The 17,157-nt window shown below is 41.4% G+C and overlaps 1 protein-coding gene across 1 annotated transcript; it reads left to right on the forward strand.

Moving 5' to 3' along the window:
- Positions 1-678: 678 nt before the first annotated feature.
- LOC146636627 (uncharacterized) lies at positions 679-15,311 on the forward strand. Its single transcript, XM_085350946.1, has 8 exons — positions 679-821; positions 6,673-6,782; positions 7,314-7,398; positions 11,066-11,261; positions 11,671-12,740; positions 12,868-13,667; positions 14,502-14,708; positions 14,803-15,311. The coding sequence occupies exons 1-8, from the start codon at positions 679-681 to the stop codon at positions 15,045-15,047; spliced, it is 2,856 nt and encodes a 951-aa protein (XP_085207072.1). The 3' UTR covers positions 15,048-15,311.
- The last annotated feature ends 1,846 nt before the right edge of the window (positions 15,312-17,157 follow it).

The raw sequence follows: 17,157 nt of genomic DNA on the forward strand, positions 1-17,157 counted from the left end.
GTGAGAAAATGAGTTTCAAAGTATTGTAATTATTTAAGTGGCGTATTAAACATATTAAACATTCACTAGCAGGGGAAACAAGTAAGTCTTTCATTTTTGTAAAAATGTGTTATGTATATGTATTGTCATTGAGCAAATAAGAACATCACCAGCCAACCCCCCTTATCTCTAAAAAAAAAACAGCTTTTCGTGCACTCAGAAAACCTGTTTTCATCTTTGTGATAGTCCATTTTGCAGATGGTAATTAAAAATGTTTATTTAGCTTTTCAGCTTAAAAGTTAGGGCAATTTTATCAACGTATAATCATTCTGTATATTATACACTAACATTTAGTTGGTTTTCACTGGGATTGAGGGTATGAAAGACTGTAATCTGAGACGTAATGACTAAAGCTGTAAAACAGCCTAGACTTTAAAATGCTCTTCTGTGTTATCGTGAGGTATACGAAATTTAAACGCACTTGGATACGTGTATTTAGCAGGTATAGTTATATTAGTTGTATTTCACTCGTGTCTGCTGCTAGTCTTTATTTCTGTTTTAGGTCTTTGAAAGTTAAACTGTCGTCATATGAAGTAAACATATACATAAATAACACGCCAATAAAATTAAACTAGCTTCTCGCTCATAGAGGTGAGTGCACCCCATTTTACCAATAGAACCCCAAAGGATGTTGTGCACATGCGCGTTGTGCAATCTACCGGAGCGCGAGAGGTAGGGAAGGCAGTTCTAATGGCGGAGAATGTTCGGTCGCCTTTTGACTACCGGGAGCCACCGACCCTCGACAGCGACGGGGATGGAAGCAAACCGCCGCCACCACGGGGGTGAGTGAGACCGGCGAGCCTCCGGTTTGTGGCCGCGAGCGATCCTTTTTTCTCAGCGGAGATTTGTGAGCAAAATGCAACGCCGTAGACGCACGCGCCGTGCGCGTCTCTTTAGTTACCATTAGAAGCCCTTTTTTCGCGTGCATGATTTCAGCGTAATATTGCAGAAAACGGGGAATGGAAAGTGATTTTCGTTCAGCTGCGGGTTGCAGCTGGTGTGCCCGGCGAAGGTGCATCTCTCCCCCATCCAACCCGCTGTGCATTTAAGCGCCATCCTTTTATTTTTTGAGATTTTGACGGGACAGAAGTACCAACGTTAGCCGTTGGAAGCTAACGGGGCTAGCCGTGGTTTAGCATTAATGTTAGCATGTCCTCAACAGGAGCCGTCAGCTGTGTAACCCAGACTGTCAGTTATATCTCTCCCTCTCCTCGGTAACGTCAGTCATATGATTTCTTAGACTGAACGTATTATTCAAAGACAATGTCGTTCAGCTCTCAGCACTTCTCGAGTGCTCAGCTGCTGTAGATCATGACTCGTGGCTTGTGTGGTGTAAGTAAACAAAGTTGCTGACCGCGACCAAAATGCCCCCAAAAACACTTAACTGTCACCGTGCTCAGTGAATTAGGCACGCAGTGTTTTGCTAATCATGCTTCTTTTTTTTCTTTTTTTTGGTCATTTCCTTTTTACAGACTGACGTGATTGCTTAAAGGGGTGGGGCCATTTTTGATTAATAAGTGTAGTGTTAAGCCTCACAATAGCTGTGCAGTAGATCAGGGTTTGTTAATCCTCTCCAATGATCACCTCTTCTCTGCATTTTTATTAGTTAGCCACATGATGTAAATCCAGTAGTATTTGAGTAGACTGCATGAGATTATTTTTCCGTTGAATGCAATGATCTATTTGTTTGTAGAACAATAACTTAAACACAAATATGTCCCTATGAAGCTTATATGTTGTCTTATATTAAACTTATAGGGACATAATGCAAGAGATTTTCTGGGAAGTAGTTTGGAATTGGTCTCCAGCAGCTTTGACGCCATGCTTTTTTACGTGTGTGTGTGTGGGGGGGTTGTTTTAATACTCTTGGCACCATCTGCAGCACATGTTCACATCAGTGCTTAGCAGGTGGTGGTGCAGAGTCCAGAGGGGTCAGATAATTTCTAAATGGGCGACAACTACCACCGTGAGGACTTCCTGTTTCATTGAGGGTGCTGGCAAAATTGTGCAGAATGAGTTGAGCCCTCTGAAGCTGTAGACCTACAATGTAATCTAATGTTCACGATGCGATTTTTAAAAAATCTGTTAGTTTTCAGTGTAAGGCCATTGCCGTTTTAATTTCACACAAACTAGCAGCAGCCACGAAATAATAGTTACGGTCCACCACCACAGCAAGCTGGGTATTTAAACTTCTAATGTGCATGGTAATTTGTGTAGTCACACTCCCAATGATTGCAAATTGTGTTTATCTTTCACAATCGATGAGTCTTTATCCAAACAATCAACACACTTTACCAGGCTGCCAGCATTTTAAAGGCAAAGTAACCTTTCCTGTAAGAAAAGAAATAATAATAAAAAAGAATAACATTCATAGTTTTTAATAGAGCAGGGCGATATGGCCAAAAATATTTATCACGATATATATTTGAAAATTTGCGATAACGATATAACCGACGATATAATTGATGCGAGACAAAATACAACTCCACAACATTACTAGCGCAAAAAGACAACCTTCCATTTATTTTCACTTAAACAAGAAGCTGGTTTTTATGTACATTAAAGCTTTATAAAAATGTAACAGTGCAAATGCAAATTCCTTGCTGAAAGTTTAACCAAAAGGCATTTCCAGTAGAAATGGGCTGACATATCCTGAGCATAACCATGTATAATATCCACTGAAGTTAAAAAGAGGTGCTTTGCAACATTAAACTGCAGTGTGCAGTACGCATTTTTCAGACCATAAGGTGCACGGGATTATAAGGCACATTAAGCGAAACAAAGCAGTCAGGAAATCAAACTTTATTAAACTCATTCTTCTTGCTTCCTCCACTTCTGTACCATTGATTCATTAATGTTGAATTCTCTGGCAGCTGCTCTATTCCCATGTTGTTGCAGTATATTAATGACTAACCTCGTATTGTGGATGGATTATCTCAGTTGTTCTCCTGACTGAAGTTTGGTCCTTTTACAGCATCCTGCCATGCGATTGCATTTGTTTCTAACCATGAAGAACCTTCACGTTAACTTTTATAAGTGGAAAAGTGTTAGTGTTCGTCCTCCAGCTTCACTGTTTATGTTATGCTAACATAGCTGTGTCGCTAGCGATCACGTAGCACATCATTATATACCAGCTAGCCCAACTTCAGTAACCCTACAAACGTCACTGCTGTTTAGTTTCCTGTCTTCATTTATGTTGGAAGTGATAGCAGAGCTGTACGTTTGATTTTTTTCAGAAATCTCTCAGTCAGAACATGCAATATCATGCTTAGGTAACTAGCGAAACTAGCGAGCTAACTTCCGCTAGCTTCCTGCTAACTTCTAACTCCGTTAAATGTAATAACTTTTGTTTTCATGGATGCCTGGAAGTTAAACTTCATAGTTACACCTGGTAAAGCAGCAATGCTGATCGTTTTATTAAAGATGAAAGAATTTAGACAGTTTTTAACTCTAAGTGATGCTGCAGTGTTGTTTGACCTGAAGCATACGGAGTTTAGGACCCAGATTACTCCCAGATTTAAGAGCATCTTAGTCCGACAAATATGACAATAACAACGGCCGCTTGCATGTTCTGCAAAAAAATGTGCTTTGTTGTGTATCTGACGGACAAACACCAAACCAGTTCCACATCACTGAAGTTGCACCATTTTTACAAACCAATTCTGGTTCATCTGTTTCACTCAACAATCGGCCATGTGTGTATGAAAACAAAGGCACTGCGCATGCGCGTTTTACTCCCATTCTATCGCGATATTTCATTTTCCTATCGTTGCCTAACATTATACCGGTATTACCGTGAACGGTATAATATGGCCCAGCCCTAGTTTTTAATTAACGTTCAGACATATAGTCAGTGTTACATCCATCTACAAATATTATTTTGTGTGTAAATAATTGTATTTTTTTCACCATGTAGGTGAATTGAAGTCAAAGAGTCAATGTAACTGGGTTCATCGGAAGTGAACAGGTTCTCCATAGGTGAACTCTGTTGATATAAGAGGTTATAAGTTTCTAATGTTTGTGAAATACATTAAAGATTTCTTTAGCAAATCACTAATTATATAGAAGTGTTATTTATAAAGACAGCAGTCAGTACAAACGTTACTGAACATATATGTTGTCCTGTAAAAACAAGTACACCTTTACGCCTTCCACGCCTCCTGACAACCGAGGATGCAAGTATCTTATAGTTTAACTCTTTTTGGGAAGTCCTGCCTATCTGAAGTTAAGAGGCCACCCGAACACATGAGATATCATTGGAAAGGCCAGGATGTCCTCCTTTGAGCACAGCAGAACTTTTCAGGGTAGCTCAAATAAGTCAAAAGATATAGACCAACAGAATGGCTCTTTTTTTTTTCTCTCTCTGCATGATAATTGTATAAAATGACAGAAAAGGTTCTGGTAGCTTACTGCCCCGGGTGTCTTGAATCTATACAACATAGTGTTTGATTTTTTTTTCTTTTTAACCAAAGCCCGTCTATAACTGAAATGGAAGTAGTAGACCTGTTTTATTTAATCTGTAGTAGATAGCGGAGAAACATGAACTTCTGTCATTTAGTTGTTTATCTATGACTTAACCACCTTGGTGTAGTATGAATGATGATGGCGGTGGAGACTTTATCAATAGGAAAAGCTGAAAAAAGATTAAACATTACAGCTAAAAGGTCAAAATCTAAGCACTCCTTCACATTTTCTAAAGCGTTCCAGTGGGCCAGATTGGAGTCTGGTCAGTTCTGGCCCTGGGCTTTAACGTTTGACATCCTTGATCTACAGGCCTCAGTTAGCATGTTAAATATTAAAGTTCATGACAGTGAGCAATTAGAAAAAACTGAATAAGTATGGCTTGTTGGAAAAGGTTGCTAGGAGGAAGTCTGTTTTCTAAAAGGAACATGTTTACAAAGTTACATCTGAGCAAACCATAAGACTTCTGGAGCGATATCCTTTGGCTAGTTTAGACCAAAGTGCAGATGACCTCTTACCAGCTGTCAGCAGAGTGGTGGAGGGGTGATGATTTGGGTTTTCTGTGCAGCCACATAACTGAACAGCTTGTAGTCATTGAGTTAACCACGAGCTCTCTGTATACCAAAGTATTCTTTAGTCAGATGTGAGGCTATCTGTCTGACAGCTAAAGCTTGGCAGAAACTGGGTCGAGCAGCAGGACAGTGATCTCAATCACAGCAGCAAATCTACAACAGAATGACTGAAAAACAAAAGAATTGAGGTGCTGCGATGACCCAGTCAGAGTCCAGACCTCTACAAAACTGAAATACTGAAGCGAGACTCGAGCATAAACAAATGCCTCCAAACCACAATGAACTGAAGCTACGCTGTAAAGAAGGCTGGACCAAAATTCCTGATAAAATCATGGAGAACACAATTCCTTCAAGCTGAGGTGGTTCTTTAAGCTGTTCAATCATGGTGTTGTACTATATTAGAGTTTGTTTGGTTGTTGTTGTTTTTCTTTTTTAAACTACGTCAATCTCAAAATTCAATGCTAGTCATGCCAAACAAATTTAAATATGTTTGGTAGGGTTTAGTACAATTTTCTGTGATACTTGTATGTATTTGTGTTTTTAAAGCATTTGTTAGATCACAATATCTAAACTTTGGGCATTTGATGAGACAGATTACTGATTCAGTACCAGTGTTGAGCTAGTACAATATATTCCTCATTGAGGAGACTGGGGATATTTCAATGTATGTGATGACATCAGGCTTGACTTAAACACTGCATTCCTAACTTTATAAAACAAAATGTAGAAAATTGAATATTTATTAGTAAAAGAATTATCGAAAGCACACATTTTATTTTTATTATTAACCTAATTTATTAGAACTGGTCTCATTTCAGCTCAGCTGTAAAGATTTTACCACATCCTCTTGCCACTTAAAGTCAGACTAGTTTACTCTTTTCCCTGCTGACACTGTGAGTGCACCTGCTTTCTCTCTCTCACACACACACACACACACACACACACACACATATGTAGAGTAGAGCTGAGATGTATTAACATGAAGTTGAGTTGACAACTAAATATTAAGTTACAGTAAATGCAATATAAAAAAAATTCCACACAGATGTTGCATCAACATAACGAGAGTGACAGCGAGTCAGAGCGCGAGAGAAAGAGAGGTGCTGACAGGGAAAGTGTTGACATCAGTCGTGCCAGCTCGCTCAGCCACAATTTGTGGTTAAGTTACAAATGCTGTTGGCTGCACCGGCAGCAGACTGTTTCCTGTTAGCTTCCTTCTTTCCTTGTTTGCTCTCCCACTAGCAGGTGGTGCACTGATGTAGATGTGCAGTGTAGTAAATGCATAAAGTCACAGAATCCATTTTTAATAGATCAACCCACCACTGAAGTTTCTAGATCCTGCTCTAGTCCTCATCATATATCCCAAAAAAAATTTTAAAGTCACAAGTTTAAAATGGTTTTCTTATCACTTTTTACCACCGTGACTAGTTAAGTAGGTCATCCACGTGAGCATACACCTGTATTGCTTTGCTGCAGGTACACATGATCACTTTGTTTGCTCTGCGATCCATTCCCGTGTTTATACAAAGTCTTCATGTGAGTGTGCTGGGTTTTTTTGTTTGTTTGTTTTCTAAATGAAGACCTGACTTTGTTTCTACAGCCGTGTGTGTGGGAGGAAAAGGAAGGGAACACCTGTAAAGGTGTGTGACCGAGCATATGTGACAGAAGATGAAGAGGAGGAGAGCATGTCAGAGCACAGCTACAGCCCCGGTAAATGTGAAGACTCACACAATGTGTTTGCCACCTGGTGTTGATGTGTTTTTGTCCACTGATACCTAGGTGAGAGAAAGAAAATGTTACTTTCCAAACCTGTGAAGTGATAACAAGTGTGAGTGGAGCTATTATGCTAATTTCCAACTCAGATGACCCAGTATATAACAGCTTGTTTCAATCTGTTTTCTTTTACTTTAAAGGCAACCTCCATTTACTGCTACTTTCTTTTTTCTTTTCTTGCTGATTGGATGTCCCTCAATTTTTAGCAGCAAGTGGGTGGGGATTCTGTATCCACAACCAAAGCTATGTAGCTGAGAGGACCTTGTTATGGATAGCCTTTAACGGCATACAGAGCCAAGCATAAAAAAAAAAACAAGCTTCAGGGTCGTTCTGAGCTCATGCAGACCTGAAGTTTTGAAACTTGCCATGCTTAATAAACGAATTCACCATTTTAACATTGTGTATATATGGGAAAAGGAATATGGAGAAGCATAATGGGTCCTATTTAAAACGTTTACTCTGTCCCAGGTGATGGCCAGTACCCTGAGGGTGCAGAAGACCGCCTCCCTCCACCAGGGAGTCCCTACTACCTGCCTGACCCCACTCAGCTCTGGTAAGTAGGACCCTCACCACTTTGCTCAGATGATCTTTGAGGGGAAAAAAAGACTCATGTGGAGCTAGCCACACCTGCAAGCTAGCGCAGTGTCACAGAAAAGGAAAGTTAATTCTGTAGGCAGAAAGTTTCAAGAGAGGTGCTAAATTGAGTTTGCTTTTTCGTCAGCGAAAAAACAAAGGCTCCTACATTCATCAACCTCAGAACATTCATATGTGCTTTTCATTGTCATTTTGAAACCACACACATGTAAAGACGTGGAGCCACGTAGGGGTACAGAGGCTTCAGAAAGTCACTGAAATGGAAAAGAGGCAGAGAGCTGCAACTTTCTGGTTCAACTGTAAAGGAAAGTTTCATTATATGAAAGGAAATTGCTAAGTTGGTTAGGCCATTCAGATGGTGATTTTACACCAAAAAAACCAAACTGTGAGGTTGATGATTTGTAAGTTTTTATGTGCATCCATGTGTTTTGCTTTTTTTGAAATTTCCCACTGAATGATAGTCATGTTCAGGCCTGTGAAGCAAGCAGTGTACCTGTATAAATTAGAGATGGACCGATCCGATATTACGTATCGGTATCGGTCCGATACTGACCTAAATTACTGGATCGGATATCGGAGAAAAATAAAAAATGTAATCCGATCCATTAAATATCACGAAAGCACCTCACAAAACTTGCAACACGCCGTAACTCACCTCAGAACGTTAGCACTCGGAGCAGTATGCATCACGTGATAGAGCGGCTGTGGCATGCGGGACCTGTCGGTGGTCTGGATAGCATGTGGAGCTTCGCTAGCAACCCGGCATTTCATCTCCGACAAAGTTATCCCGAGAGAAGTAAAGCAAGTGTGTAAGTCCATCTCTGAATGTAAAGCATTCCTGCGTTAAGCTTAACGAGCGACTGCCTCTCGCTCTCCGGCTGCTACTTCAATCATGAAACTGCTTAACGATCAGCTGATCGGCTTTTCTGTCGCGAGTCCGTCTCTCTAGTTTGCTTTTGGCCCACTTTGCACCAGAAAGAGGAAACCAGCGGCTGAACAACAGCAGAACGTTTAAGCTTGATCAGCTGTTGTTAGAATGTATTTATTATTACTTTCTACTCGAGGATCTTTTTCTACGTAGCTGACGCTGGTAACTGTGCAGGGGCGGATCTAGCAAAGTTTAGCCAGGGGGGCCGATAGGGCATGAACAGGGAAAAGGGGGCACAAAGACATACTTTTCTTTCTTATTCTCATTTAAAATGTCTCGCTTTTAATAAATAATTATCTGACACCCAAAGTTTTAATTTGATGCAAAATGAATAGAAGTCCATTACTGTATATAGTGACTATTAAGTCTAATATATATACCCTAGTAAGCTATAGTACTTTTTCCTTTGGGAAGGTACCATCTGTGCAGTCTGCAATTTTGTTGAAGAAAGATGTTGAATCTATTTAATATTTCTTGAAAAATAATTGATTTCTGTGCATTTTTTTTCACACTGCATCAAATTAAGGTTGATTACGTCGATTAAGCATCATGAGGTGGAGCGTGAGGGGTGGTTCCCTATTTTTTTATTTATTTATTTTTGTTGTTGCTGGGAGTTGGAACCCTATTAGTTAGGTTGCTTAATATTTACGCTAAGTACTCTTTAAAATACCAGAATAGGGAGGATGGTGTAGGTTTAAGTTTATTAGATTGATCAGTATTGCTGAACTATGAAATATTTTTTTTTTGCATACAGGTATAACAGAATAGCTTTAGTGTAGTTGTTGTTTTAAACTTGAGTATGAACTTATACAAAATGCAGCAAGATATTTAAAAAACAGTTTTGTTGATTAAAAAACACTATATCGGATTCATATCGGTATCGGCAGATATCCAAATTTATGATATCGGTATCGGTATCGGACATAAAAAAGTGGTATCGTGCCATCTCTAGTATAAATATAACTGCAGAGAAAAAATAACTAAACTGGCTTTAGCATAAACATGTGACTGATTTTTATTAATGCACCACACTCCCAGCAGATACCATATTCATGTTGACGCAGGTTGGTTTTATTGTGGCCTTCTTGTAAAACACTTTCGGTTGATTAACTGGAGTAATGGCTAAGCAGGGCTCTAGAGTGCAACCAATTTGGTCACAAATACGACCAAATTTTTCAGTGGTGCGACTAAAAAAAAAAAAATATTTGGTTGCACCTGTGAGACCAACTGTTCGGGTAGGGAAAAAAAAAAAAAAAAAAATCTGCAACCTTCCCTGTGGTCAACAACAGACACACATTATGCCCCTATCGTGGACTAAACCAATCAGAGATAGTAAGGGGCAGGACCTCTCTGATTGGCCGTGGTCCAGTTGAAAGTGCAGGTGGAAGTGGGAGGTGAGTAGCTTGAATAAAGCGATATCAATTCATTAAATCCTGAATCGACTTTTAAATATAACTGTGTTTTGCCAGAAACGCCAGATTCTCAGATTAAAGCTCACAAAACCATTTCAACAACAACCAAACAGCAAATGAGAGCAGGTACACGGATTCCACACAAAGACGTAAACACAGAACGGACCGACGCTTCAGAATCAACTTTGTCTTTCTCGGCTTTCTCACCCGACGGCCCGTAGACAGACACGCTGTCGGAGCTTGCGGTTCTGATGCGTCCGGTCCGCGCTGTGATTACGTCTTTTTGTGCTGATTCTGAGCTGCAGGTTTTGTCTCTCTCCAACCAAAATTCACCGAGCCAGCAGCAAAAGAAGCAGCAAACTGCGCTTCACATTTGATCAATGTCGTCGTGAATTTTGCTGTTTTGCTTCCACGACTATTAAAATCACACTCCATGCACAGCTAGCTCTCTCTCTGTACTTCAAGAACAGTTTCCCGTCTCCAATCTCTGTTTTCTGTATTATTCATTCGCTTATTACCCACCAGTCTACCGTTGTTTACAGCGCTGCTGTCTTTTCTTTTCTTTTTCTTTTTTTCACTTAAATGACCTCGGACAAGAAAGCCTATTTTTTCTGTTGTTCAATACTGAAGAAATTTAAACTTAATATGCAGAACATTGTAGAATATTTTTAAGGTTATCTGCTATAAAAAGCCAGACCAGGAAAATCTCCTTCATGTTTTTCTGTGTTTTATTCTCAGTTACTTTCACACAAAGGCATCTGCTGTGATGCTCACAATTCTGATGAAGTCAGTACTGATAAATGATCAGAGTTATAATATTTCTGACTATCTGAGGCTAAATTGAATCGAATCGGGACTTTGAAAACCGGAATCAAATGGATTATAGAAATCAGTGATGATACCCAGCCCTAGTGAGCAGCCTAGGCACGACAGAAGTGGATGTAGCTGTAATAGGAAAAGAACTATTGCTAACTTTTCTGTTAAGTTAAGGCCTGATCCTTCTGAAATTCATAGCCAGTGCTCTGACACGGTGTCATCAATCTTTGAATGCTGAAAAAGCACAGTGTATCCAGAAAAACACATTATATTATATAAATTATTATAAAATTTGTGTGCGCCTAACTTTTGTGCCGGTACGCCTAACTTTTTAAAGTTAGGCGTACCGGTACACCCATGGCAAAAAGTTAGTCTAGAGCCCTGCTAAGACTTGTTGAATTGTTTTGATTTGTTCAAGCCTTTATGTGGACCACTTGTGTTTAAATCAAGTTTGACATCATGTTTTCTAGTGTGCCAGAGTTGGGGGAGGAGGGGGGAAGTGGTGTTCGAGGACCCGTGCTCTTCCACCCTCCGCCAAACTGCCGGATTCGAGAAGTCCACTGCGGAACCCAGGTGCGATTAGTTGTCATAGCGATCCGAGACATCGCCAAAGGGGAGGAGATCACAGTGGACTACAGCCTAACGGACTGGGGCGAGAATGCAATGGTGAGTTACCAACTGATGGAAACGTGACATGTTTGGTGTTATTCTGTATTTGTCTCTGGCATGAAAAGATAAAAGCTCAACTGCGACTAGAGCCTTCTAAGAGTTTTCCTTACAATTGTTCTGTGTCATAGACCCCTGTTGCTATGAGGTGACAGTCCACCAATGCATAATCAAGCTTTAAGCCCTAATGCTAAAAGCTACAGATGGTAGCTGTGTGGGGAATTATTTTCCCGTTCATAAACGTGACTGTGTCCTCAGTAGGATCCAGGAGACTCTCAAATGGGCACTGCAGACAGAATGAAGTTTGAAACGATTGAGAGACACACATGAGGACTTTTTTCTTTTTGATTTTTGCCTGTGAACTAAAAAAAAAATACATCTTTTATTTTTTTTTAATCTGTCCATTTAGGAGGAAGAGGCTGGCCCCCACCCTCTATCGCTCTCTGTTTCTGATTACCTTACCCCCTCGTGGTCATTATCGCCCTCTTCCTCCCCACTCACCCACTCTGAACCCAGTGACTCAGACCGGGAGGAGGATGAAGAGGAGGAAGATGATGACGACGACGACGATGATGAAGAAGAGGAAATGGAAGAGATAAGGGGTCGAATGCTTCGGCGCCGCAAGAAACGCAAGTTGCCTGCGGCGGTCAATTCGAAGAAGAAGAATAATGCGCCCACTTCTTCCAGAGGACCTGGGCGCCCCTGCTCCTCCTTCTCCCGCCCGACACCTGTTGCACCCCCACCTAGATCCCAGCCCGCAGTCAGTTCTCTGACACCCCCAACCACTAACATAAACAATAACATCAACATAAACATCGGCAGTTCTAGTAGTCCCACGGTGAGCCGGCGGCAGCACTGCCCGTACTGCGGCCGGCACTACCGATCCCTGGCACGCCACCTGGAGAAGCACCACGCCAACCAACCGGAAGTCAGAACAGCCATGGAGCTGGCTCACCTCCACACGCACAGCTCTTCAAATGGCAGCGCCTCGCAACCCCACCCCTCTTCATCCTCCACCTCTGCTACTCACAGTCATTCCTTCGCAGTCCCTCAGTCGTCCTCCTCCAACCCAACTCCCCCATCTCTCTTCCCCAGGGAGAGGGAATCACCTGCCACCCGTTCGAGCACAGGCGCCGTCTCGTTCTCCCTTTCGCTTTCACCAAATGCTTCGGCTCAGCCTGCAGCTGCTAAGAAAGCACCCAGCTTACCACTGCCCGCTACAAAACCCCCAGCACCCCCGATGGTGCCCCGGGTAAAGAGTCCGTCACCTCCGCCACTGTCTACCCCCAGAAGGGGCCGGAGGATGAAGAAAGAAAAGCATGAAGAACCGCAAAAAGTCGAAGTGGAGAGTCCAAGAAATCAAGAGGAGTTAGTTCCACCTCCTACACCGGACCCAGACATCGATCCAGATGAAGAGCTGGAGCTGAGCGCGGAAGGGGAGGACGATGCACCTGAAGAGAAGAATGGAGAGATTGTAAGGTGTGGTGAATTATTGTCTTTTTTCTGCTCTGCTGTATCTGAGTGTTTTTATGTTTGAGGTTTTTTGAAAGTTGGTTGAGATTCAACTGTTAATTTAAAAGCATGTTTCTCTTTCTTCCCTTTCCAGCACACACAGACATCACATGTCTCCACTACTCTCCTCCCTTTCTTGCCTGGTCCTGTATCTCCGTCGTCAGCAGCACTCCTCCTTCCTTTCTTTGACTCGTTCTCCTCATTCTGCCGAGGCCTGGCGCCTGCTCTGCCACTCCAGCCTCTCTCTGCTCATCCTCTACAATCGCCACCGAGAATGCGAGGTGGCCAAGCTCACTATCCAGGACTACCGTAACCGCATCACCCCTCAGCCCAACGCCAGCAACAGCTCCCCTTCTGGCATGGAAGCTTTCCTGTCCCCCTTTGAGCGCCAGGTCTTGTGTCATCTCCCACGGGCTGGTGTCTTAGGCAAGCGAGGGCGCATTCAGCCACTAATTCTCCCGCCACACTGCGAATCCTGCCTCGACCTGCTTCTTCGAACCAGCCCCAACGTAGGGGTGGACCCAGAGAGCCCCTATGTCTTCTCCCGGCCCTACCACTCCCCTGCTACCCCACTCCGTGGCACAGACCTCCTGAGAAACCTGGCTCGAGCCAGTGGTGCTAAAAACCCCGGAGCATTAACGGCAACACGAGTGCGGCGACAGGTTGCCATCCTTACCCAGCTGCTACTGCTGGAGGAGGGTGACACCCAGGGAGGAGCCATCAAACGACTGGAGGACTTCCTGGAGCACGAGTACCACGTGATCCAGAACTGCTCCACTATCATACGAGACCCAGCACTGATGGGTCGTGTGGGTCGAGTCGTTCTCTATGGAGAGAGGGAGGGAGTGCTTTTCAGAGGGATGAGCCTGCAGCACATCTGCCTCGAGTTGGACGGTAAGGAAACCCTTTTTTTTTTTTTTTTTTTTTAACTTAATTTTTTTTCTATTCAGTAGAAATGATTGAGTGTTTGAGGAGTGTTTGCCCATCAACGTCTATTTAATGCATGAATTTCTGTCTTCCTTTTTTTTTCTTTTCTTTTTTAAATTTTTTTTTAGAAAGTTCAGTGAACCCTAATTTCACCGGTTAAGAGTGCAGCTTTCATGGATTTAAAACAAACTAGTGCAGCTAGATGGCACTAGAGGTTAATATGAAACTTGGCGGGGGAGGGGGGGTTGTTTTTTAAACAAGGGTAAAGAATTGTCAGTGTGTTTGAGTGACTCTGTAGTGTGCTCATTGAATAAAATAAGAGTATCAATGGAACTCCGGCTCATCTTTAAAAAATGAGCATCAGCCAGCTGCTGGTTAGCTTTGCTTTGCATAAAATCAACAGGGAAAACGATTAGCCAGTCATTATGCTATGTTATGCTAAATCAAACACCTGCTGGCTGGCTCATTTTAAAAACTTGAATAATGTAAATTGTAGTTCTAAAAATGCAAAGTAGTTACTGAAATTTCATTTTTAAAATGTATTCAGTTATTTTCATGCAACATTATTTAAATACTGTAGTCTCCAATTTAAACTGCAACACACCCATGAGAGGAAGTTTACAAATCCGAGACCCATTTTAAGCCCTCGAGAAAAAACTTCATCATTTTGTCTGAGAAGAACATTTTACAACTTTGAACTTATTTATTACCATTTGAAGTAACATTAACCGTGTGGTTGAACAGTTTTGCTTTGCTAGTACGTTTGGATAACTAACCTCTGTTTGATCTCTTTTCATGCAGTCATGTCTGGCAACTCGGCAGATTCCTTCTCAGAAGATTCTGAGGCAGAGGAAGTGAAAGAGGAAATTAAAGAGAAGACAGAGGTCACGGTGAAAAAGAAGGGACCGGGCCGACCTCCGCGGAAGAAAAAGGCGCCCGTTCCATCACCTGTCGTCAGCCCGTCTTTAGCTAATGCCCATAAGAGAAGAAACATTCCACCTAAATCAGGTAAAATCTGTCATCATTAGTGCGTGACCTCACAAACATCTGTGTTAATACTTCAGTCATTAAACCGTGTCACTCCTCTGCCTCGGTCACACAGGGAAGCGCGGCGTCCTGAAGCGTCCCTGGTCAGAAGCCGAGCGTGTAGCAGTGGAGACTCACCTGAAGAGAAACCTCATGGAACTGCGCGTCCCTGCGAAGGCGGACTGCGAACGATGCCTCGAACTCTGCCCTCTGTTGGTGAGCAACCAGCGAGACTGGAGGGCGATCAAGTTCTACGTCCACAACCGCATCCAGCTGCTGAAGAAGCAGGGGAGGAGGGAGAGCGCGGCTGCAGTCTGCTAGGGCCGAGCGCTAGCAGGACAGATATCATAATGTAAAAACCACCAGCAATCACAATGAAGAGGAAAAACTCTAGATCACGATCGGACGCAGTTTCTCTTTCCCCTTTATTTTTATTTTATTTTTTACATGGGTGCCGTACTCTGAAGTATAGCTGCATTCCCCGTCTCTGGTCATATGGGAGTAGTGTAATAACAATGAGTAAGCTAAGAAGACAGATGGGTTACTCCAGTTAAGGATGATGAGTGTACTCGGTGTTGCGGATGCCCGGTGTCTCTTTTTTTTTTTTTTTTTTAAATGTCTTTTCAAGCGGTTGTACAAAAATGTACTTTTGTGTGAATATGCATTGAAACACAACGAATGATTTTTTTTTTTGTATTATTTTATTATTATTTTTTTATGTCATTTTGCTTTACTACAAAACAGTGGCAAGCGAGTGAGTGTAACGGAGAGAGAGAAGAAACAAGCAACAAAGGTCTGTGACTACAGCAGGTAGTCCTTGGTCCAGCATTTCTTTCCACTGAAGGCTGAAGACCAAACATGAATGTGTAAAGCTTTGGAAGAAGAAACCAGTGGTTCTGATCTTTATAACTAGACTACATGTCATGTGAAAAAAATGTATGAAACTGTATAGTTTGTGTTTGATACTGACTGACGTTGTTCTCCCAACTCATGGCTCCCACATGAAGAGTGTATTAAAGTATTCTTCAAAATCTCGGACCATGATGCACCTGTGAAGTGTTTTTTGCAAACCTCTGTACCATGATCATAGTCGAACTAGTATGTATCAAGGCACGCCTGAATTTATTGCGTAACATAATTTAAAAAAAAATAATTGTATTTCAAAATCAACATATGGTCTTATTCACAATGTAAATACTTACTAATCTATCAAAGTATGCAGTAGTGATTACAAAGTATTGTGTTATTGTGTACATACTGTAAATACTATCTGTACTTATTAAAGTGTATGACATTTTGCTGTGTTTTCGTAAACTGGTTTGTGTAAGCTGAAGACAAAAATGAAATGACAAATTTTCTCATCCTGTATCGATTTTGTTTATTTAAAAAAAAAAAGGCAGTTCTGCAAAATGTCAACATTATCAAACAAAATGCACATCAATCTTTTACATTGTTTTACAAACACAACGAAAAATATCAGAGCTTTGCAGTACACAAACAACATGTTGTCAGGTACACTGCTTTCTGATTAGTATTCAAAATGCATGCTAATTACTGTAATGCTTAATTCAGAGTATTTGAAAGGCTATTCTATTTACATATGCATACCATCAAAACTTGACAACAATACAAAGACCACTACAGTAGTGACCCATCACAAAATTTAAAATGGAAAGTGATCTAACACATCAGTACACCCTCACCCCCACACCAAAAAAGAAACTTAAAAATGGTCATGTGATGCTAACAAATCTTATAGCTACTGCACAAGCAACACATGTCCTAATCACACTATAAATAAAACGAGATGGTGTTATTGGCATACAAATACACTCCGTATACAAAGTAAAACACGCAACATCCAACATTGGTTCCACATTAAGACGAGAGGGGTTTGAGAACAACTGTAAAACTAACCAAGCCACAGACACTGCTGCAATCACAGTATCCTACACACTTGGGTATAAGAAGAAGGTACTGAGTGATACTAACTACTATGTACAGATCTGTGGTATTCTCCAGGATCAATTATTGTGCTCTGTGTTACCACAGGGTCAGCTTTGTCAACAACCACAGTAATCATTGCATCACTGAAACACTGTCAGATACTGATGGCTGGATGTGTAGTGTTCTCTGTTTGTATTAATATTTTTGGTAGTATTTTACTATTTTGTCGTATTTTTGGTTTGTAACAGTGATAAACTATCAATGATCGGTTATTGATAAGCTAACCCTGTGGTATTTGTGTTAGCTTATCAAGAATCATAATTTATGGCACTATCGTCATCATTACGCACATTAACTGTTGTTTCACACAAGTTGGAGATGCAAGGCAGTGACCTCACATTCCAGGATTTTATCATTTAGGGAATATCACAAAGGTAAGGAGCTTTTATTCCCAGGATGATGATAAGAAAGTTTGCCCTCTTTA

This window comes from Diplotaxodon limnothrissa, linkage group LG3, assembly GCF_057381915.1.
Source record: "Diplotaxodon limnothrissa isolate DT_005_m linkage group LG3, D_limnothrissa_male_GT1.1, whole genome shotgun sequence".
Classification (NCBI taxonomy): domain Eukaryota; kingdom Metazoa; phylum Chordata; class Actinopteri; order Cichliformes; family Cichlidae; genus Diplotaxodon; species Diplotaxodon limnothrissa.

Coding starts and splice junctions, on each gene's coding strand:
- LOC146636627 (XM_085350946.1), top strand. CDS start 679: ATGCGCGTTGTGCAATCTACCGGAGCGCGAGAGGTAGGGAAGGCAGTT. Junction 822..6,672: donor AAACCGCCGCCACCACGGGG/GTGAGTGAGACC, acceptor TTGTTTCTACAG/CCGTGTGTGTGGGAGGAAAA. Junction 11,262..11,670: donor ACTGGGGCGAGAATGCAATG/GTGAGTTACCAA, acceptor CTGTCCATTTAG/GAGGAAGAGGCTGGCCCCCA.